Below are 23,265 nucleotides of genomic sequence, written 5' to 3' on the forward strand. Positions count from 1 at the left end.
GGAGAGGGGCAGGTGCTGGCAGGGAAGCTCTGCCGTGGAGCCTGGGGCACTCTGACATACAAAAGGCTCAGAATGGAGGAGACCAGGTTCAGAATGGAGCCCAGGCTCAGCCCAGGAGGAGCCCACGGCAGCAAGACAGGAGGCCAGTGACTTCCACACAGCAGCCACGAGGGGTGGGTCACCGGCGAGTTGGGGATTGCAGGGCAGGCTGGGAGAACTGCGCAGAGAGGCTCTGGGGAGCGGCCAGCGGCCTCGAGTCTCCACCTGCCCCACCAGCCAGTTTCTGGCACTACCAGTTCTGTGAGCTCAGCAGCAGCAAGTGGGGGAGCCTGGAGCCCTTCACGAGAGGACAAGGTGTCTGCGCATGTGAACATGAGTTTGTGTACATGGGGGCCTTGGCACGGCTGGAGAGCCACTCTCGGCCCCCAGGTCCTTCCAGGTATAGAAGCACAGGATTGGTGGTCTGGGGGCTGGCCGAGGGTCTTCCTGCAGTGGAGGGTAGATGGGGTAGGATGGCATCTCTCTGGAGTCCATCAGCTTATGGTTTGGGGATTTGCTTCTCCAAGGACTGGACCCAGCAAGGGGGACCTGGTGGCTTCATGCCACAGGGGTGCAGGCCAGGCAGGCCCAGGCCTCTGGGCCAGAAAGTGTTCATGGCCGGCTTCGATGAGCAGAGAAGGAGGTGCGGGCAGGCCTCCTGAAACAATGCCAGATGGGGATGACCACTGGCCTCCTCCTGTGCCCCGTGGCCAGGGCCCACCGCCCAGTGGAGTGCCTGAGGGTCTTGCGTAACCAGGAGGATAAGATTTGAGCGAGAACTAGCCCATGGGTGAGGCCAGCTCCAAGCCCTGGGGTGACCCTTGTTGAACCCCTTCAGTTTCTGAGGCTACTGTGGAGGGGCAGTTGTGGTGAGATGGTGATGGGGTGTGCCTGGTTTGGAGGACTTGGGTGACCCAAGGAAGGCCACTTATGTAGACATTTCTGGGTTGTTCAGAGGAGGAGTGGCTCTTTTTGATTTGCTGTGTGCCCTGGGATAGGTTGCTGCCCTCTCTGAAACTCAGATTCTGCATCATCTACTGAGACCATTCATCTCTCTGAGTCCCCAAAGTACAGGAGTCTCAAGCAGGGAGCCCTTTCCTGCGCTGACCAGGTTTGCTCAGGGTACCCGACTGCCCGGCTTTGGTGGCCTGACCTGGGAACTGGTAGCCTGGGCATTGCACTGGTCACAGTGGTCCTGACCAGGTTGAGCACCTGGTTGGGAGGGAGACCTGAGCTTGAGCCAAGCAGTTGTGCCCTCAGGACGGTCACATGGGAGTGCATACACACGTGGCCACATGGGCACCCAGGTGGGGTGTCCAGCCCCAAGCTATGCTGCAGTTAGAGCCCTGCCTTGGCCTCGGGCCTGGGCTCCGCGGGGTGCAGGCTCTGCAGCTGCTGGTGCAGGGAGCTGCCCAGCCTTGCCCTGACCCAGTTTTCCAGGCCTGGCCCAGCTCTTTTGCCCATGGGGCGGGCAGTGCTGCTCTCCTGGGCAGCACCAACGTCATGGCCCACACCACCTTGCCAGCCACCTCCTGGCTGGCTTGATGTGCCCAGGGCTCGTCCCTGCCTGGTAGGCCCCTCCTGGGACTCAGCTGCCCCAGGCCCACCAGCATCCTGCCCTGGTCATTACTACAGTGAGGGAGGCCCCAGGTGAACTGCTGTGGTGTCCCGAGACCGGGCCCTGCGGTCTGCATTCCAGGGTTGAGTGGGCGCTCCCCTCCATCCCCTCCTGGAGGCCACTCATGGATCCTTGAGGGGCCAATGGATTTGCCAAAAAGCCACAGAGCCCCAGGGGCTGGGAAGGCCCAGGAAAGCATCTCAGAGGAGGGTCCATGGCCAGAGGCTGAGGGACCAAAGCCACTGGGAGGAGGGAAGGTGGGGGAGGGCAGCTGGTGGCTGTGGGAAGCCAACCCTGGCCTGGCCAGCCTGACAGGCCCCTGCCATCTCACTGAGGCGAGGCAGACCCTCGGCCTGAGACCACCTGAGAGTGCTGGGCTCCGGCCCAGCTGGCCTCACAAGGACACCCTAACCCAGCCCACCCTGAGGCAGTGGCCAATCCGAGGCAGGTCCTCCTGGGAGCTGGAGGTGTGGGGACCGGGCCGAGACCTTGGAAGAGCCCAGCTGGCTTCAGGAAGGGGAGCCCAGTGTGCCTACTCCAAGAACTGCCCAGTCCTCAGGCAGCTCAGCCTCTGTCCAGCTCTCTGTCCCTTCCTCCCCCTTTCACCCTGAGCTGCGAAGCCCCTGGGTCTGTCACCCCTGGTGGGGCCCATGAGAGTGGTGGCCATGAGTGCAGCCTTGTTCTGCCAGGGTTGGGGATGGTCTTTGCACGTGTGGGCAGTTACAGTTATGCGGGGTGGGTGCGCACTGCCCGAGACCCTTTCCTAACACCCAACCCCTGTCGGTGGTCAGCCTCCGCCACACCCCCAGTCCCTTGCCTGTGTGGCCCGAGAACAATAAAGCTGTCAGCAGTCGGGCCCCAGGGCAGCGGGTGTGGCAGGAGGAGCTCCAGAGGACATCTCTATTAGGGCTGCGCACCCTGCCCCATCCATCGTGTCCAGCCCTAGGGTGTCCAGGAGTCAGAGTGCCCGCCAGGCACAGGAGCTCCCTGTTCACCAGGCCTCCCTCAGCCCAGGGAGCCCAGGACCGTGGAGAGGACCACCTGAGGCCGGAGCACAGGCGGGCGGGGACTGGTGAGGGTCATGACAGAGCCGGGGACAGGCCTTCAGGGGGTAGCACCCAGCCCCGCAGGCCTCTTGGTGTCCGGAGCCCCATTCTGCCCAGCCCCAGCAGCCCCTCCCCGGTGTTCCTGGCGGCAGGTGGCGGCAGTGCTGGGGACGTGGGGCCTCCACAGACACTCCTCCCCAGCAGCCCCTCCCCGGTGTTCCTGGCGGCAGGTGGTGGCAGTGCTGGGGACCTGGGGCCTCCACAGACACTCCTCCCCAGTAGCCCCCATTTGCCAACCGGGGGCTGCAGAGGTCCCCTTCCCTGGGGAGCTGGCCGCGTCCTTTGGGAGGCCGGGCCGGAGCAGCCCCCCGCAGGCCTTCACTCTGCCCACCTCACCTGACTGGGGCAGAGAAGGCCCCCCATGAACTGCAGCGAGGGCCCTGTCCTTGGCAAGAGGCGGCTTCTGTCTGGGGTGCTATGGGGTCCAGCCGAGGCCAGCTGAGGCGTACCTCACCAATTCCTCCTGACTGAAATCCCCAAAGATCCTTCTCGGGGAGCCCAGGGCCCACTCCTTGGTGTCCCCTCTGAGCACTGTGTGAATCCCCTTCCAGCAGCTTCCAACAAGGCCCTCCCATACCGAGACAGGCCCTGAGCCCCGGACTGGCAGGTGGTGTGGGGGTCTGGCCGTGAACCCCAGGCCCAGGCCCATACTGCTGCTGCAGCCCTGAGACACAGGGTCAGCAGGGGCGGGACGAGGCTGCAGGGACCGGGCTGACTGCTGGGCAGGTTGCGCAACTTGCTGGGCTCTGCTGGCCACCGCAGCAGAGTTGGGGGCAGGGGTGTGGCTTTTGGGGCCCTGACTTGGGAGCCTCTGCAGAAGGGGCCCCTGGAGTGGCCATTGCCCAGCCTCAGAGAGTTCTCTGCAAATGGTGCCTTCTCAGCTCTGGGTGGCCCTGTGTGCCAGCCTGCAGACGCTGGTCCTGGTGGGAGGACCTCCGTGTGCAGCCAGGTGCGGGGCCTGGGGCTGGGGGCCCCAAATGTCCCCGGCTCCCTGAATGCTGCAGAGAACACTCCACCCTGCCCAAGCCCAGCTGAAACCTCCAAAAAGCACGGCGATCCTGTGGCCACTGGGCCCTCAGCAGGCCAGGCCACAGGGTGCTCTGTGCCTCAGTTTCCCCACTTTTCTAAACAGGGCTGATGAAAGGGCCTCTGTCTGTGCTGACCTCACCGTCCTCCCTGCCATGCAGGACATGGGTTGCCCAACCCACATCATCCTGGGGAGGGCCGGGGTCCCTTGGGCTGGCCCGGAAGCTGTCTGCAGCCACAGTGGCTGAGATTGAGCCCCCCACTGTCCCCAGGCTCAGCTGGCCAAACTGGACTCTCGGGCTCTGGTTGGACACTGTGCTGGGACTTGTGTGTGGTGGCTGGGTGCGGGGATGGCAGGGCCCAGGGTGGTGGGATGAGGCTCTGAACAGGGCACTGGCCGTGCTGCCCCGGGAGTGCCCAGAAGAGCCGGCAGGACCAGGAGGAGTGGGCATTCTGCGGTGGAGACGGTGGGGCTGCGGAGGCGGCAGCCGCTTGGTCGGGTGGCCTGGATGCCTGACTCAGCTGGAGCCTGCGAGTTGGGCTTGTTTATTTTTGGCAGGAAGGGGGTGGGGAGGGGAGGGAGGTCTTTTCAAAAAATAATGATAATAAAAACGTTCATTTAGCAGGCTCCCAAGGCGTGCTGAACTCCAGAAGGGCCCTGGAAAAATGCTGAGCGGGTTTAAGTGTAAATGGACCCAAAACACCATAATTAAATTTCCCTTGGATTTACCAGAGTTTGGGGTCAAAGAAAAAATAAAACTTAGGGAAAATACACTTGAGGTTTCAGGCAAATGCCAAGTGCTTAGGAAAATAGATTTCTGAGCTGCTCAGCGGCTACTGGCCTGGCCCTCCAGCTGTCTGTCGGGGCCTGAGCCCCTCCCTGCTGGACTCCGCTGCCCTCCCCTGGCCTCCCCTGTGGCTGCCTCCTGCCCTTCTACCTTGGCTAAGCAGCCTGACTATGCCAGGCTTTGAATGGAGAGTGGGAGCCCCCCGCTTCAGATGGGTGGACACCAGGACAGTCTGAGCTCTCACCTCCTACCACACCTCTCTCCTCTGCCTGCAGACAGCTCTGGTCTCCCATCTTTGCTCATCTGAGAGCAACCACATTTTCCAAATCAAAAGTCAGGACTTGAGGTCTAGAGATGTGAGTGAATGAAGGGGCAAAAAGACCAGAAAGTCTGGTCTGAGACCATCACGGTAAGTCCCAGCTCCCAACAGCACATGGTTCATGTTGTTGCCCTTTTTTGCTCAGCCTGCCAGGAAGCTCAGAGCTAAAATCTAAAAATCTTGCATAGTAGCTAGTGTTGGCTGAGGGATTTTGGAATGTTTTCTCTCGTTTTTTCCATGTTCTTTAAAATTCCATTTCTGTTATAACAAGCAAATCAAATGTGCTTTTTTATCTTTACCCTCATTCTCTCAGAATAAATTAAAAAGGCAGAAATCGCCCGAGATCTCATCTGCCCATAACACCCCACTCAAGCATGCTCTCTCTGGGGAAGGGGTCAGCCCTGCCCAGCTTACAGGACTACTGAGGGGCCCTATTCCTCCTCTTATGATGCCTACCCTGTGCCTAGACCCCTCCTGGGAGGAGTCTCATGGCAGGGTGGAAGAAGCTCCCACCAGCTCCCGGCTAAGCACCCACAGAGGGCTGGCTGGGCAGGGTGCTCCCTGAAAGTCCCCTGCCCTGGAGTCCAGGCTGGCAGTGGCAGTGGGCAGTTTGCAGATCCAGGTTCTCTCCAGAGCGTCCCCTCTGCCAGTGGCACCCCGTGACACCCCATCGGCCCAGGTCTGGCAGGGGCAGTCCAGGAAGGCAGATGCGAAGTTGGCCTCTGTGACCTGCTGGTGTCCTGCAGCCTGGGCACTTCACCTGGTGCTCCTCTGGGGCAGCCCTCTTGACCGCTCACCAACACAGGCCCCAGGAAGCCAGGGCACCCAGCTCTGAGTCGGCCCCCGGGCTGGGCTTGGCTGGGCCATCAACCTCTGCCTGGGCCTGGCCTCTACCTCCCACCCAGCTCTTCACTGTGGATCCTGCAGGAGTGGGCCTTGGAATGGGGCACTGGACCGGGGACGCTGGCAGTCTGGAGGTTCCCTGATATGGGGCCACCCACCCTGGACTCCTGCACCACGGACAGGCCCCCTTAATCAGAAGCTCTCCAGGGAGGGCCGCCCTGGGATGCAGGACACAGCTGGGTAGTCTGACGGGGTGGGGAGTCAGGGGTCTGATTAAGGCTGGTAGAAGGGCGGCAGCACACCATCCAGGCAATGATGTGCCAGCCCGAGGGTGGCACTTGCCTTGTCCCAGTGTCCAGGAGGTGACCCCCAACCCCTGTGCTCTTTGCTGAAGCTGACCACTTGAAGTGATGGCGCTGAACATCAAAGTTGTCCTGACAGTGCTAGCCTGGCCTTCAGGGAGGCCGCCCTGGAGAGCCTGCCTTGCTCCTGACAGCACCAGCCCCTCTGGAGGCAGCGTGGCTGCTCTCTGCCCCATGGCCCCCAGACAGAGCCCACAGTGTCTGAGAGCCCCCACTGAAGGGGGTGATACCAAAAGAAGTGGGTCCCCTGGGTGTGCAGTGGGCAGGACAGAGGCTCAAACGCCTGGGCCCAAGGGCCTGAGCGCTCACGGGGAAAGGGGCCCTAACAAGCCAAGCCGGCTAGGAGCTTGAGATGAGATGGGCCTACACCCACAGGTGTCCTTACAGAAGGCAGAGGAGGACACAGAGACACAGAGAGGGCCCATGAAGAGCTGGGAGAGGGGCCGGTGGGGCCAGGTTAGTGTGCACACATGGGAGGAGTGGGGCCGGGCCAGGAGCATGACACCCAGGAGACAATCCTAGAAACAAGGTGAAGCTGCCAGGATGGTGCACGCCGAGCAGGTTCAGGTGCCCAGGGAACACTCTCTCAGTGGAGCAAGGGCTGGGCACCACTGATCCAGGGAGACAGGCCTGGAGCTCCTCAGAGCCCTCCTACCTGCAGGAGCCTCTCACCTCCCTGTCTCTCCTGCCATCTTCTTCCCACAAAGGAACCAGGAGGGTCAACACTATGGCAACACCCAGAGGAAGAGGGTCAAGGAGACACAGGAACAGATTCACTGGCCAGTTAATGGACTAGGGCAGGACATTTGCTGCCGCCTGGGGATGGCATCCTGGGAGGAGACCTGGGTGGCAGCTGCCCAGGGAGTGCACTGGAGGGAGGCTGGACAGTCCTTTGGGGGTTCAGCCAGTCTGGAGGGATATATGCTTGGCCAGACCAGGTGACAAGGGTGGCAGAGGCCGAGGTGCCCAACTGTGAGGTGAGTACAGGGTACAGGGCTCCCTGAGGTCAGCCCAGGCTGTGCCTGGAGCTCAGGGTGAGCACTGCATGCTGGGCAGGGATGAGCAACTGGGGAAGAGGGGCTGCCATGCCCATGTTCCTGATAAGCAAACAGACCCCAAAGCCTGGTGGGGGGCCCCCCTCCTCCCTGGCTGGTTCCCATTAGCTCCGTCCTCTGAGGCCCTGCCTGAACATGGAAGAGATACTTGTGAGGGTGGTCACAGAAGCTAGGCATATGGGGCAAGAGGACCCAGAGCATCTGCAGAGCAGTACCAACCGCTTCCTGGCCTGATGGGGAGGCCAAGCTGGTGCTCCTAGGCACTGATATCAGCAGCTTGGACCTTCACCAGCTGGAGCGTGTCCCATCCTAAGGTGCCCCACACTTTTCGCCAGTTTGGACTCTGCCACCAGCTCCCCACATGGTCCTTTCTCAGAGCCCTAGGGTGGGCTCCCCACACCTGGTGGTTCCCAGCCTCAGCTTTCTATTTGGAGGCCTGACAGACACACAGCCTCCAAACCTGTTTTCTCCTGGAAGGGAGGTTGTAACCCCGCAGCAAGGAGTTCTGCTGAGCTGCACTTGTGCCATCGGGACTTGCGTCTGGGATGCAGAGCATGTTCCCTGCATCTTCGTCCTCACCGCCAGGCCTGGGCACATACATTTGCCTCTGCCTGGAATGCGGTCCTGCTTCCTCCACCTGAGGAATTCCTGCTCACTCGGCGGGGTTCAGTTCAGCGGCCACTTCTCAGTGAAGCTGCCCACACTCCTGGTTCCCCACTGAGACCTCCCCTGTGAGCGGGTGAGCACAGTCCCAGCGCGCCGGGGCTGCGCTGTGCGAATACAGGCCTGTGCAGGGACTCGCTGCGCCCCCGCGACAGGATCGCCCTCCGGGCCCCGCCCCTGCTCCCACGCCCTCCAAGACCGCCTGGCGTCCCCGCCCGGACCCGCCCCCGGACCGCCCCCGAGGGGGGGCGTGTCCCTGCGCCCCAGCGAGCCGCGCGGGCGTGTCTGGGGGCGTGTCCAGGGGCGTGGCGGGCGCGGGCCGTCCCCCACTGGCTGCCGCGCGCCGGGCAGCCCCAGCTCAGTACACTGTGGCGGCGGCGGCGCGGGCAGCTGGCGCCGCTCGGTCCCACTCCGGCGCACGGGCGCACGGGCACACGGGCGGGTCGACGGCCCGGCGAGCGCTGCCCGCGGGCTGCATTCCGAAGTGGGAGCCGCACTCAGTGAGTTGGGTTCCTGTGGCCGCCAGGTTGGAGCCGGGGACCCGGCGGGCTCTTAGAGAGGCCCGGAGGGCGCTCGGAGGGCCCCGGGCGAGCGGCGGGCTCGGATCTGGAGCGGTCCCTACGACGGAGCCCGGCCGGGAGCGGGCTTCCCGCTCTGGAAAGTTTGCCGCCGCCGCCGCCGCCCTGGGAGGGCTCTGCGGCAGCCAGGGAGAGAAGGAGGAGGAGGGAGGGACCGCGGCGGGGAGGAGGCGGCCGGCGCCAGGCGGCCCGTGAGCCTTGGGCGGCGGCGGCGGCGGCGGGAGGGGCGGCCGAGGGGCGGCGGGGTCGGGGCGCTGGCCCCGGCCCGGGTAACGAGCTGTTTTCCTCCCGCAGACTCCGGAGCGGCGCCCACCTCCTGCGGGAGCCCGAGCCGGGCCGTGGGGGACAGCATGTCCGCGCGCGCCTCCTGAGGACGCTGCGGCCTCCGCCCCCGCCATGGGCGCCCCGGCCTGCGCCCTCGCACTGTGCGTGGCCGCGGCGGTTGTGGCGGGCGTCGCCTCCGAGCCCCCGGGCACAGAGCAGCGCGTCGTGCCGAGAGCGGCAGGTAAGGAAGCACGCAACGTGCACCTAGAGGGGCCGGGCGGTGGCAGGTAGAGGCTTCGGGGACCCGGACAGGGCCTGAGTGGCGAGAAAGTCCCGGTGGAGTGTCACTGCAGGACTAGTGTCGGGTTCTGGTGTCCCTTTCTCCCGAGATCGCGACCAGAGCCGACGCGGCGGTTTATGGGGTTACTGGAGCCGCAGGGCCACCACCCAAGTGCGAGGCGCCAGACTCCCGTCCCCCGCGACTCCCCAGCCGAGGCGCGGTCGAGAGGGCGCGGTGGGGGTACCACCGAGTTTCCACTGTTGCCCCTCGGGTGCTCCGCAGTGGAAACTTCCTATTGTTGGTGCCCCCCGCCCTCCCGGGGCCTCAGTGCTTGGCCAGCGTCAGCTAAAGCAAGAGGTTGGACTTTGGAGGTGGGTAGGAGTGCGTAAGTCTAAGCTCGGCCTCTGCCCTCCAGAGCCCGCGTGATGAGGTGACAGCCTCCGGGCCACCGCCACCCCCTCCCTACTCTCTTGCCCGGGGGTCCAAAGGGTCTGCCCCTGGGTGCTCACCCAACACCAGGCAGGGAGGGCTGTGGGAGGTGAGGGCGCAGATGTCAGGGTTGTGGGGTCGCAGACGCGGGCTGGCGGTCAAGGTCCAGCAGGACGTCGAGGGTCAGCAAAGAGAGCCTGCAGAGCAACAGGAGGACAGGGTGCGCCAGGCCTGCCCAGCACACGCTTTCGAACCTGAGGCGCGGCGCGCGCAGGGGAGCATGGCGGTGCTGCGGACTGCTGGGTGGAGGGTTGGTCTGGCTGGCGACCGCTCCGAGGGAGGCCTTCGCCCCGTGAGCCTTGCCCCACCCGGGCCGAGGCCCGAACAGCCGCTCCTTTGTACCCGGGAGGCCACAGACCGCGCATTGATGGCGGCGGCCTCGCGGGGAGGTGCGAGCTGCGCGGCGGGCGCGGCGGGACGAGGCAGATGGTGGCGCGCCCCTCCCCGCGCCCCCGCGCCCCTTTCTCCGGCGGCGGCTGCAGCCTCCCGGAACAATGTCATTTTTTTTATGAATGAAAGTGGGCCCGGCGCTTGAATGTGCGTGTCATTCAGCGGCGTGACAGAGGCCGTCCGGAGGTCAGCGCGCGCTTTTAGCGCCTGCTCCGACAGCCCAGCTTCCAGGGCGCCGAATAGGCGGCGGTGGGGGGGCCGCATTAGCATGCGCATTCAGATAAAGATATTACTCCCTACGCCCGGGAATGTCAGCGAGCCGAGAGAGGGGCGGCGAGGGGCGCCCGGCCCGCGGCTGTACCCCGCGGCTCGGACGCACGGTGGCCGCCCCGCTAGGCTCCTTGCGCGCCGGCAGGGTGCGCACAGGCTCGCTGCTCCTGGCGCCCGCGCGCGGCGGTACCCCCGCCCCCTCACTATAGCTGGTGGAACAGGTAGGGAGTTGATAGGTCAATAAACTTAATCCGGTTCCTTAACGAGATGGGCCAGCAGTAAAAATACAAAGACCTTGTGAAATTTACAGAGGTCCCGGCTGGTGCTTTCTCCGGGAACATAAATTATGGAGGTGGAGCCGTGTGGGGTCAAGGGCAGTGGGGAGAGCTTTAGCCACTGGACTGCTCTGGCCACCTCAGGCCCAGCAAGGGCAACCTCCATCCTGCCTCCTTGCTGGACCATGTTCTCTGGGGAGGCCCGTAGGAGGTCGGGAGGTTAACCCTACCCCAGCTAGGAGCCACCTCGAGGGAGAGGGAGTGCAGGTCTTTCCCCAGAAACTAGGTCCTGGCTCCAGCCTCCCCCACTGCTCCTGGGCTAGGCTGGACTTTGAGCCCTGTAGGCCTCTGGGTGGTTCATTAACCCAGGCTAATCCTCTGCCCTCCCAGCCCTTGTATTGTGACTAGGAGCCCCCTTGTCACCCACACCCCCTCCTTGTCTTCAGGTCTCACTTAGGACTGGAACCCATTGTGGGTGCTCCTTTTACAGTTGAGTCTAGAAGGGAACCAAAGGGCTTGAGGTCTTAAGGACAAGGTGGCCTAGGGTCTGCCCAAGGGTTAGGGGACCTGCTTGGGCTCAGGGAAGAGCAGGGGTCTGTCAGGCTTTAGTCATTTATGAGAAGCTGTGAGCCAGCCCCCTTTTGTTTGAGGGGGTATATGCCTAGACCTTCAGGCTGCCAGCTGTGGGGCCAGGTTCAGGGTACCCTCCTGGAACCTCAGGCTTCTCACCTGTCCGAGAGGACTGAGGACGGAGGACTGATAATGGCAGGATTGTTTTGAGGATTAGCCTGGATAATCCCCATAAGCCCTCATTAGCCCACCGGGTCTCCGGATCCCTTTTTTTCCCCCCTGACTTTGTTACGAAACTTTGCGGAATGTCTCCGGGTGGGATGGGAGGGGAAGTGGAAAGCCAGACCTTTGCTTTGCCTTCAGGGTCCCTTGGGGCACTGCCCTTCTTTTAGGCTACCTTAACCTCATACCTGGCAATGTCTCCCATACCTGGGCTTCAGACAGTGTCCTGGGCCAAGCCAGAATGCTTAGCTCCCCCTGAGCTTGGGGTGGCTGGCTTTAGAGTCAAGTGTGAATTTGATGCTAGTTCTGCAGGGTGCTTTGGGCCTCAGCTGTGGCGACTCAGCACTAGGAGAATGGTTTCTTGGGCAGGAGCCCTGACCCTCCTCAGCAGGCTGGCTTGGCTGTAGCCTGGGGCAAGACACCCAGGCAGAAATGCCCCTCACCCCCACCCCTCTTCACCAGCTCCAGCATGTAAGCAGGTGAGGTGGCCTTTCTGGGGTCCCAGGCCTATAGGGTAGTATTTTTGAATTGGGTTACAGTGGTGGGAACTGAGGCTCAGAGACGGGGAGACCCTAGGCCCAGCATACCTTGCCCCCAGAACCCATGCTCCTCCAGCTCTGACAGTGAGCTCTCTTTGGTCTGAGGTGCTCTGGCTGGGTTCAGCTCCGTGGGACATGGGGACACTAGGTGCTGTGAGGCCTACGTGGCAGACATCATCCCCACAGGCACAGCAGGAGCCCAGGGCTAGTGAGGGTGCAGGTGGTTCCTTGTTGATGAGGAAAGAACCTTCCTGCCTCCTGGTGAGCATGGAGGCCAGGCTGGGGCATTTGGGGGCTCTGCTGCTGCCTCCACAGGGGGAGATAGTGTCCACTCAGGCCAGTCACATATTGTCTTTCCCTTGGCATCTCCCTGCCAGACTCTCCTAACCCAGTTCCTGCAGGTCAGCCCCAGGCCCTATGGGCCCTGGAATGTGATCAAAGGAGGTGGAGACTCTGTTGCCTGAGGTCACTCTGTTGTCTCTGGCCTCTCCTGGCACCCCGCAGCAGGGTGGATGGGCAGGTCAAGGGTCAGCGATGGCTGAGTGCAGGGCCCCTTCCCTTCCCATCCTACACCAGCAGCCATCTGCATGACCAGCCTGGGGCTCTTCCGGGTCTCCTCCCAGTTCCTCTCACTGGACCAGGTTGAAGCAAATACTTGTGGGGATGGCTTGACCTGCTGTCCTTGCCCAGACCAAACCGGAACCAACTGGCTATTGCCTTTGGCCAAGGCCTGAAGCTGAGGCTACTACCAGCCTGTCCTTGGCCTTCTGGGGGGCCTCAGCAGCTCCAGCACTGGGTGGTCCCCACAGGACATGGCAGCAGGGATGGAGGGATGGAGGTCAGGCCAAGAGCCCACCTGACTGCGGGCCCACCAGGGCTAGCCTTAAATTGTGGTTCCCTGTGGGATGCAGGCTCCCATAGGTATTTCAGGGGCTGAGCGGGTTCTTTTGGCTGGATCCCATGGCCCTGGGTGTGTGGGACAGGCAGAGTCATGCCTTTCCGGGGAGCCAGGGACTGGTGTGGCCAGAGTGGGCAGCTGGGCCTCGAATCTAGGCCACGCGTCGGCAGAATGACAAGTAATGGTGCAGCGTCCAGCTGGCTAGGAAAGGTCTGCCTAGCAGGACCACCCGCCCATCCTGGGCCCCAAGCCCAGCTGCCCCCATGCAGGCATTGTATGCCCTGGCAGGGAGGTCTGGGGTGATGGTCAGCCCTGCTGGTGGTGTGTCCCTGGTCTCAGGCCTGGGGGCCCATCAGCAGCTAGGCAGCCCTGGGCAGGAGGCCAGAAGCCACCTCTGCATACCTGCCTGGTGCTGCGCTCCCACCCCAGGCTGGCAGCCCTCAGGGCAGGGCCCGGGCTCCTCATCTGCCCTACACTTCAGCTCTGAGCACTCACCTGGTGGCTAGACTGCTTCCCCTCCCTGTCTGTGGCATCTGTGAAGCAGGGTCCAGGCCCCATGCAGGCAAGAGCCCAACATCAGCCACTCTCCTGGGCCTACCCAGGCTCCCTTGTACCTCGAGGGCTGTCCTTGTACCCAAGGCTGTGTGGAGCTGTGTGGAGTGGAGGGGCCGCCACTAGCCAGTCCCACTGCAGCTCCCTTGCCTGGCCACCTGGGGCGGGGCTTGCCTTGCTGGCTGCAGCCACTGCCTTGCACCTTGCATGGAATAGGACCCATCCGACCTACTGACCTGCATTTCCTTCCTTCTTATTGCCGGGGCAGGGGCTGGTCCCTGGCTCTCCATATACACTGCTTTATTTTTATTGTTTTAAACTTTAAAATTTGTTCTAATTAGTTATTCATGACAGTCGATACATTTTGACACATTGTACACAAATAGAGCACAATGTCTCCTTCCTCTGGCTGAACTTGGTGCAGAGTCACACCAGTAGTATGATCATACATGTATATAGGGTAACAATGTCCATCTCATTCCACTGTCCTTTGTTGAGGGCCCCAGCCAAGTGGAGTCAGGGTGGCACCTGGCATTTTGCCAGAGGGAGTGGTTGAGAGGTGAGGTCAGCGAACCATTGAGATGATGATGGTTAAGTTAAGCTGTATATTCAATTGTCTATAGACCCCTGCTGTCTGCCTAGACCCCTGCTGTCCGCCTCTGGGTGCCCCGCTACTTTGGAGTTCGAATTGGTTGGTGAAGGCCCAGTGGAGGGAGTTCCGGTGGGTGTGTGGTGTCTCTGGAAGGGAGTTCAGGGGAGTTCGGAAATAAAGTTTGTTCCTGCTTGAGTGGCTCGTGATTTGTGCCCAGCCAGACTGCGGCAGTCCTTCCCATCTCTACCCCCTCCTTGCAAAACCGAAAGTCCCTTCAACCCCCAGCTCCTCATTATGGATTAGCACTTGCTTATCAGAGAAAACCTTTGGTCTTTGGTTTTTTGGGTTTGGCATGGTATTCTCCAGCTCCTCTGAACTGCTCTTGAAGCTGCGGTGAGGGCTGTGGGTGAGGAGAGGGCCTCCTTGGGAATTGCTGCATCCCCTCCTTTGAACTTTATTTTAGCCAGAGGTTGATGTAGTGTTGCTTGTCCTCCCTGCTTTTGTGCTGGTGGGCCCAGAACGGATTTTACATTTCCAAATGGTAGAAAAATCAAAAGAATAACACTTAGTGGCACTTTCTTCTCCCTCGGCATTGGGATCAGACCCAAGGTGAATGCACACTAGGCAAATGCTCTGTCACTGAGTCATACCAGCCCCCTTTGGAATACTTTGAAATTAGAATTTTCAGCGTCCAAAAGAAATTTTATTGGAGCACAGCCATGCCCAGCCACTTAGGGATTGTCTTTGGAAGGCAGCTTTTGTACCCCAGCGCAGAGTCGAGTCCTTGAAACAGAGACTGGTTGGCAGAACCGAGAGACTTGATTCCCCTGGGCTGATTAGGGGAGGTTCTGGCCCCTGATTTGAGTGTTATCTGGCAGGATGTTGGCTCTGGAGACAGACCCTCCCACTCAGGACCTCTGTAGCTGTGCTGAGTTGCTGCGCAGGCGCTGGGCGCAGGGTGTCTGATCCCAGGCTTCCCTCAGTGCTGCCTTTTTCACCCACAGAGGTCCCAGGGCCTGAGCCTGGCCAGCAGGAGCAGCTGGTCTTTGGGAGTGGGGACACCATGGAGCTGAGCTGTGACCCACCCGGAGGTGGTCCTGTGGGTCCCACGATTTGGGTCAAGGATGGCTCGGGACTGGTGTCCTCGGGCCGTGTCCTGGTGGGGCCCCAGCAGCTGCAGGTGCTAAATGCCTCGCATGAAGACACTGGGGCCTACAGTTGCCGGCAGCGGCTTACACAGCGCGTGCTGTGCCACTTCAGTGTGCGTGTGACAGGTAAATCCTGTGGGTGTGCAGGCTGGGGGTGGGGGGGCGTGGCTGGCACGGCAGTGAGAAGCCAGGGCCAGCTCCGGCAGTGTGGCTGCAGCAGCCCTGCCCCTGTAGGGCACCTGGCTGGGGGCGGCTGCGGCTGGGCCCACTCACACTCCTCCTGTACTGCAGATGCTCCATCCTCTGGAGACGATGAAGACGGGGAGGATGTGGCTGAGGACACAGGTGAGACCAGGGGCTGGGCACTCAGGGCCTGCTTCCCTCTGCCCAGCCCTGGCCACCACGGGCAGGCAAGACGCCTCACTAGGCCTGGGGGATGACCTCTGTGGGCCACCAGTGGCTCTGGATGCTTGGCTCTGAGCTCCAGGTGGCCGTGGGGTGGGAGAGACCCATGCTCACATGGGGAGGCTTGATACAGCGTTCTGGAGAGGCGAGGCCAGGTCTGGCCCGTGGGGACTTGGGGTTGGTTCTGGGTGAGGGGCTGTCCCAGTATGAAGATGGCTGAGGGACAAATGTGCCCAGGGATTGAGAGCCCCTGGGGTGACTGTCACACCACAGCAGGAGCAGGTGGCTGTGCCGGGGTGTTTCAGTGTGCAGCTGTGCGTGTACAAGGTGTGTCCCTGGGGCAGACAGCAGTGAGGTCCCTGTGAGCAGCAGTCACCTCCCTCCTTGGTCCTGGACCTGCTGCTTTTCTTGTGGGGGGCAAGGCCCAGCATCCTAATGGGTCTGGACAAGAAGGCAGCACCAGTGCCCCCACCCCCATCCCAGAGAAGGAGAAAACCCAGTGGGGGTTGGAGGTGGTGCCAGTGGCCCTGGGCACCAAGGCAGGGAGGAGCAGAACCTCCAGGCTGCCATCCTTGCAAGGCACTGCAGAGGCCTGGGGGCTGACATGGCCTGGCTGCTTCCCCTGCTCTGCATACTCCATTTCCTCCTCCTAGAAACCATGTCCAAGGGCTCAGGACCTGCTGGGCTGCTGGCTGGGTCTTGGGCCTCCCTCAGGGGCTGCCTATCCCAATGTGCCCTCCTGGTAGGGGCCTCCCTGGACATACCCCCAGGCCAGAGCCTCTCAGCAAGAGCAGCCTCTTGCGGGGAGTAGACATGGCCCAGTCTGAGGGTGTCCAGTCCACAGGGAGGACCCTGAAAGGCCAGCACACCCCAAACAGGAGGGGAAACAGGCTAGAGGCTTAGCAGGAGCCAGCTTTGGAAGGAGAGAGGTGGACCTCTCCTCCCTGTCTCCATTGTGGCCTCACATCCACCTGCACCCACAGGGGCCCCTTACTGGACTCGACCAGAGCGGATGGACAAGAAACTGCTGGCAGTGCCGGCTGCCAACACGGTTCGCTTCCGCTGCCCAGCTGCTGGCAACCCCACTCCTTCCATCTCCTGGCTGAAGAACGGCAAGGAGTTCCGAGGGGAGCATCGCATTGGGGGCATCAAGGTGGGCCCAGGGCAGGTCTGGGGGCCTGGCAGGACAGGGCCTGCTGCTGCTGCTCACCAGCCGGTCCCATGTCACCTGCAGCTGCGTCATCAGCAGTGGAGCCTGGTCATGGAGAGCGTGGTGCCCTCCGACCGCGGCAACTACACCTGCGTGGTGGAGAACAAGTTTGGCAGCATCCGGCAGACGTACACTCTGGACGTGCTGGGTAAGGCCAGCCGGCCCTGGGACTTAGCTGGGTGGCAGCCAGCCAGGGCAGCCGAGCCCCTGACCAGCCTGCTGACCCCTCTGCAGAGCGCTCCCCGCACCGGCCCATCCTGCAGGCGGGGCTGCCAGCCAACCAGACAGCCGTGCTGGGCAGCGACGTGGAGTTCCACTGCAAGGTGTACAGTGATGCACAGCCCCACATCCAGTGGCTCAAGCACGTGGAGGTGAATGGCAGCAAGGTGGGCCCTGACGGCACGCCCTACGTCACCGTCCTCAAGGTGGGCACTGCCACCGGGGCTCGGCCGGGGTGGGAGCCTCTGGAGGAAGGTGGGGCTCAGGGCCACAGTGGAGCCTGTGGCCCTGTTTGCTCTGGGTTGGCCTCGGCCCTCTGGAGCCCTACAGCTTGGAGCTGGCCGGCAGGAGGTCTCTGGGTAGGCTTGAGCTCAGGTGACAGTGATGGTGGCCCAGGGCAGGAGGCAGCTGCCGAACCTCCCAACACCCTCGAGGACCTCACACCTGGACAGCCACTCCCAGAGCTGGCCTACGTGGCTGTTGCCAGCCGCGTGGTGTGGCACCGCTCGCCACCCGCTGCCTTTCCCTGCCCTAGCTTGGTTCCCATGGCTGCAGGGTGGGGGCCACCCGAGTGGGGATGGTTGCAACACTGGAAACCCAAAGAGAAACATCTGTTCAGAGACAAGCGGCCTGTGGGGGTGGGGCAGCACTTGGAGCAGGACGGGAGCCAGAGTCCATAGAGCTGGGACAGGCTGCGGGGCTCTGTCCCGTGGCGTGGGCCTGTGGGAGCATGTGTGCCCTCAGGAGCGTGCGTGCCCTGGGCCCAGCCAACTCTCTGGGCCTGGGGGCGGGACTGGCTGAGGGGTCTGGGCTCTGGGTGGGAGTTTGGATATGGAGAAGGCGCATCCTGTGAAGCCACAGCCCATCACCTGCGGGTCTTGGCGCCTCCTCTAGGCAGCCTGCGGGATGGCGCAGCCCAATCCCTTGCCTTCCTTGGGGCTCTCCTGCCTCCTGCCTGGTGTCCAGCTGGGCTTCCTGGGGTGTGCCTGAGCCAGGTCTCTTGTCCCCGCAGTCCTGGATCAGTGAGAATGTGGAGGCGGACGCGCGCCTCCGCCTGGCCAATGTGTCGGAGAGGGACGGGGGCGAGTACCTCTGTCGAGCCACCAATTTCATAGGCGTGGCCGAGAAGGCCTTTTGGCTGCGTGTTCATGGGCCCCGAGCAGGTAACAACTCTGTCCCACGCCTGCCTGGCACGCCGAGCTCCAGCTCCAACGCCCCGGCCCTGTGCCTGCCTGCACGCCCCTGCACGTCCCCTCCTGCTCCCTCCACCTTATGGCCGCACTCTGCTTGTGGCCAGCCTGGCAACGCTGGCAGCCCAGGCCCACGACTGTGAATGCTGGCTTCAGACTCCTGGCCTGTGCTGACCCCTCCTGTACCCGATGTGCACCCCCAGAAGGTCCTCAGAGCCTGTCAGGGGCTGAGCCCCACACGGAGCATCCACTCTTGGCCTCTCTTTGGCCACCGACTCTGCCTGCTCGCCTTCTGCTGTCCGTCTGTCTGTCTGTCCACCTGTCCTCCATCTGCACCTCTCCTCTCTGCACTAACCCTGCATGCTGCCTTTGAGCGGTGCCATGCTGCCCGCCTGCCTGACGCTCAGCTGGGACAGAGGACTCGCCGGTGGAGGGACTGGCTTTAGGCTCCATGCCAGTGCCAGAGCACGAGGCGGAGGGCCCTGGGCCGTGGCCGTGGCCGGCCGTGGTGGTGGCCAAGTGGTGGTGGCAGTGTTTTCCTTGCAGCCTGGCTGGATCGTCGCTGTGTGGACTCTGCCACGGTGCCCGTGGGCGGTGCTGGCGCTCGCCTATCGCTCTGTTCTCTCTTTATAGACGGCGGGCGCTAACACCACCGACAAGGAGCTAGAGGTTCTATCCTTGCGCAATGTCACCTTTGAGGACGCGGGGGAGTACACCTGCCTGGCGGGCAATTCTATCGGGTTTTCCCATCACTCTGCGTGGCTGGCGGTGCTGCCAGGTACCTGCTACTGCTGCTGCTAATGACTTCCCACCTGTCCTTGGGCTGGCTCAGGATAAGCCAGAGCTGCAGGGTGGGGCAGGGCCCTGCCTGCGGCTGCCCACCACATGTAGGCCTCATGCCCGGCCTGGTTCGTGGCCTGGGAATATCAACCTGGCCCATCCTGGCCCAGGTCGGGCCTCCCCTGCACCCCCAGGTCCCCCTGCCCTGCTCTGGCTTCAGCATTTCCGGGTGCTGGGTGCAGTGGTGCTGCTGCTCTGCTGGGCTGCTTCCATCCTGGGTCTGGGCCTCTCGACTCCACAGACATTCTGACTGCAGCATTTGGGCCTGTGGGGCCATGGAGGCCTTGGTCCCTAGCTCTGGTCCCTCTGGGGGCTGAGCCCTGCCTACCCCACTGGAGCTGTGGCTCTGGCCCTGGGGCTCCGGGGAGACTGGGCCAGGCCCCAACGCCAGTGTCTTTACAGCGGAGGAGGAGCTGGCAGAGGCAGACGAGGCTGGCAGCGTGTATGCAGGCGTCCTCAGCTACGGGGTGGGCTTCTTCCTCTTCATCCTGCTGGTGGCAGCCGTAACGCTGTGCCGCCTGCGCAGCCCTCCCAAGAAGGGCCTGGGCTCCCCCACTGTGCACACGGTCTCCCGCTTCCCGCTCAAGCGACAGGTAACAGAAAGTAGATACCAGGTTCTGAGCCGCTGCCACCCCAGCTCCCAGAGCCAAGCCTGCTTTGCCCTGGCCTTGCTGTCCCTGGGGCTGTCCTCACCCACCCCCTCTGCCCCCCCACCCTGTCGTGCAGCACCAACCTGCCTTTACTGACCCAAGCAGGTATCCTTGGAGTCCAACTCGTCCATGAACTCCAACACACCGCTGGTCCGCATTGCCCGGCTGTCCTCGGGAGAAGGTCCCACGCTGGCTAATGTTTCTGAGCTTGAGTTACCTGCCGACCCCAAATGGGAGCTGTCCCGGGCCCGGTCAGTGGTGGTGAGGGATGACGTGCAGATGCCTGGGGCCTGGCAGGGGTTCTGTGGTGGGTGGTGGGACAGTCACCGTGTAGAGGCCCGATTGACTTTAGACTGGAACTGGGCTGGACATAGTGGCTTTTGAAAACAGGGCAGCTGTTGATGCAGGTGGAAGACCCAGACCTCTCAGGGTCTCAGGGTGTGTATGTGAAGGGCATGGCACAGGGCAAGAAGCTTGAGGGTGCTGCCCTAGTCTCAGGAGCTAGGGCACAGGGTAAGGCTGGAGGGCTTCCTGGAGGCGTAGCCAGGCCTTGAAGGCTGTGCTGGGCCAGGGTGCACCCTCAGAGCCTCTCTGCTTCCAGATTGACCTTGGGCAAGCCTCTTGGAGAGGGCTGCTTTGGCCAGGTGGTCATGGCAGAGGCCATTGGCATCGACAAGGACCGTGCTGCCAGACCCGTCACAGTGGCGGTGAAAATGCTGAAAGGTGAGAATGGAGACAGCAAGGGGCACCTGGGTGGGCTGAGGGCGCCACTGCTTGACACCCCACCTCCCGGGACAGACGATGCCACTGACAAGGACCTGTCGGACCTGGTGTCGGAGATGGAGATGATGAAGATGATTGGGAGGCACAAGAACATCATCAACCTGCTGGGGGCCTGCACGCAGGGCGGTAGGTGGGGGGCCGGCTGGACAGGGCGGGCGGCTCCCTCCCTGGGCCTGGTGTCCCCTCTGAGGCCCTGTGCTTGCAGGGCCTCTGTACGTGCTGGTGGAGTACGCGGCCAAGGGCAACCTGAGGGAGTACCTTCGGGCGCGGAGGCCGCCGGGCATGGACTACTCCTTCCACACCTGCAGGCTGCCTGAGGAACAGCTCACCTTCAAGGACCTGGTGTCATGTGCCTACCAGGTGGCGCGGGGCATGGAGTATCTGGCATCCCAGAAGGTGAGTGGGCAGGAGGCACAGGCCTTCTGGGCTGAGGGGAGGGTGACAGACCTGCTGGGGTGGAGACCCAGACCAGGGCATCGCACAGCGGGGCAGAGGTGAGGAGATGCCAGGAGACTCTGCTCATCCCTGCTCCAGTGCATCCACAGAGACCTGGCTGCCCGCAACGTGCTGGTGACTGAGGACAACGTGATGAAGATAGCCGACTTTGGCCTGGCCCGTGATGTGCACAATCTCGACTACTATAAGAAGACCACCAATGTGAGCCTGGCCCCGGGTGGGCGAGGGCTGGAGCCAGAGGTGCCTGGCAGCCAACACCTGCTCTTGTGCTCCTAGGGCCGGCTGCCGGTGAAGTGGATGGCCCCCGAGGCCCTGTTTGATCGGGTCTACACCCACCAGAGTGATGTGTATGTGCGCCTAGGGGGGAGCAGGGAGCCAGGGACAGAGCAGACTGGGGTGCTTCCCACACAGCCCTGGGGCAGTGCGCTCTGCACTCCTTTGCTCAGCCGCCTCCCCTCAGCCCTTAGGCCCTCTAGTCCCTGGTGGCAGGTGCTGGGGTGGGGCTGCTGAAGGACTGGGCCCTGGGATCGTAGGGCAGACTGGCTTGTCTCACTTCTGCAGCTGGTCCTTTGGGGTCCTGCTCTGGGAGATCTTCACCCTGGGGGGCTCGCCGTACCCCGGCATACCCGTGGAGGAGCTTTTCAAGCTGCTGAAGGAGGGCCACCGCATGGACAGGCCAGCCAACTGCACACACGACCTGTGAGCACAGCATACGCCACGGGCCCCTGGGGGTTCCTGCTAGGGCCTGGGCGCAGCTCCTGTGGTGGGTGGGGGGCTGGTAGCCCTGTGTTTGCAAGGTGGACCAGGCTGAGGAGCTGGGCCTGAGCAGCCTCACCCCTAGGTACATGATCATGCGTGAGTGCTGGCACGCAGTGCCCTCCCAAAGGCCTACCTTCAAACAACTGGTTGAGGACCTGGACCGCATCCTCACCGTGACGTCCACTGATGTGAGTGCCAGCCCCCTTCTGTTCCCCATGTGGCTGCTCTGCTTCCCCTTGGGAGTGTCCTTGGGGACAGCCTGAGCACAGCTGGGGTTGGGGCTCATGCAGGACACAGCACTGACTGGTTCCGTTCCTGGCAGGAGTACCTGGACCTGTCAGTGCCCTTTGAGCAGTACTCGCCAGGTGGCCAAGACACCCCCAGTTCCAGCTCCTCAGGGGACGACTCTGTGTTTACCCATGACCTGCTGCCCCCAGCTCCACCCAGCAATGTGGGCCCTCGGACGTGAAGGGCCCTTGGCCCTTAGGCCAAGCCCCATCAATGTGAGAGTGGATCCCAGCCTACAATGCTGCTGCTGGTGTACAGTGGACCCGGGCCCAAACCCAGGATGGATGGGCAGATGGACATAGATGTTCGTGTGTGTGTGTGTGTGTGTGTGTATGTGTGTTTGTCTGGCGGCCCCTGGGTGCAGAGGTCTCCTGGGGCCTGCGCTGCTATACAGTGATCTCCTGACTCACCACTGCCAGGAGCACCAAGGGACCCTTGTTTTGGGGGACCAAATATGGAATGTAAGAGTGCCTGGTCCTTCACCACCACCCCATAAGAAGCATCACAGGCCAGGCTGGACCCAGTGTCCACAGTGGGCCTCAGGCCCTCCAGTGCCCAAAGCTGAGCTGCGGGGATGCCCTCTGTGGCAAGCCTCCTGAGTGGCACCTTGTGCCTGGGGGTGAGTGGCAGCTTCCCCACCTCCAGGCCTCCCCACTTCCCACCCTGCCCCTCCAAGACTGAAATTACGGGTATCCGAAGGTGGGAGCCTCTGCCTTCTATCCGAAAGTTTTATTCCAGAAATGAGTGTACATTTATATAAATAGATTCTGTGTATATGATATATATACATCCATATCTGTAAGAGTATCTGTGTGGAGGGAAGGAATGCTGCAGGGTACAGGGGGCATTGCCTGATGGGGGAGGCCCCTTGAGGCTTGTTCGGGAGGCAGATGCAACACAGGGGAGCAGCAGGCTTTTCTGGCACCGCAGTTTTGTTTTAAAAATTGTACTTGGACCCTGTATATTTGTAAAGCTATTTATCAACCCCCAGAACCCTTGCACCCCACCCATGTTCACAGCATTTAGCCAGCACATGGCAGAGAGTAAAGTCTTAACTTATTAACAGCCAAGGCTTAGCCAAGTTACCAGGCTGCAGAAGCACGTGCAGCTTCACCGGAGGCTGAGCCTCGACGGCAGTCGGCCAAAGGGCCTCCTTGAGCTCGTGTTTCCTCTGGCCTCCTTTGCAGGGGAACTAGCTTTCTATAGGGGCTTTCTCTAGATTTATTTTTTGTACTTCAAAGCAAGCTGGTATTTTCATACAGATTCCAATTGCTGCATGTTCCAGGTGGGGGCCACGTCGGGGGGGTGGGGGCTGGCCCTGCTTGCAGGTTCAGATGTTATTAGATGCTACAGGTTTATATATATCTATATATGTAATTTATTGAGTTTTTACAAGATGTATCTGCTGTAGACTTAACACTTCTTACGCAATGCTTCTAGACTTTTACAGCCTGGACTGCTACCTTTCAGAGCTGAGGGGAGAGAAAGCAGTGAATTCAGTTCTGTTACTTTGTGTACTGTTAATGGGCCCCAAGCTTGGGTGGCTGCCTCTTGCTGGTCGCTGGTGGCTCATGGCCTG

At 62.0% G+C, this 23,265-nt stretch overlaps 1 protein-coding gene across 5 annotated transcripts; it reads left to right on the plus strand.

Moving 5' to 3' along the window:
* Positions 1–8,697: 8,697 nt before the first annotated feature.
* On the plus strand, positions 8,698–22,475 carry Fgfr3 (fibroblast growth factor receptor 3). 5 transcript variants are annotated; one of them, XM_076863953.1, is made up of 17 exons: positions 8,698–8,902; positions 14,743–15,012; positions 15,178–15,231; positions 16,275–16,444; positions 16,526–16,649; positions 16,736–16,926; positions 17,733–17,883; positions 19,153–19,343; positions 19,506–19,651; positions 20,002–20,123; positions 20,199–20,309; positions 20,389–20,579; positions 20,718–20,840; positions 20,916–20,986; positions 21,201–21,338; positions 21,481–21,586; positions 21,721–22,475. In XM_076863953.1, the coding sequence occupies exons 1-17, from the start codon at positions 8,794–8,796 to the stop codon at positions 21,865–21,867; spliced, it is 2,415 nt and encodes an 804-aa protein (XP_076720068.1). In that variant the 5' UTR covers positions 8,698–8,793; the 3' UTR covers positions 21,868–22,475. The 5 variants fall into 5 exon arrangements, with proteins under 5 accessions (XP_076720068.1, XP_076720064.1, XP_076720065.1 ...); XM_076863949.1 differs by lacking the exon at positions 17,733–17,883 and adding an exon at positions 18,544–18,688 and having other exon boundaries at positions 19,503–19,651; XM_076863950.1 differs by lacking the exon at positions 17,733–17,883 and adding an exon at positions 18,544–18,688.
* The last annotated feature ends 790 nt before the right edge of the window (positions 22,476–23,265 follow it).

Source organism: Callospermophilus lateralis, chromosome 8 (assembly GCF_048772815.1).
Source record: "Callospermophilus lateralis isolate mCalLat2 chromosome 8, mCalLat2.hap1, whole genome shotgun sequence".
Lineage (NCBI taxonomy): Eukaryota > Metazoa > Chordata > Mammalia > Rodentia > Sciuridae > Callospermophilus > Callospermophilus lateralis.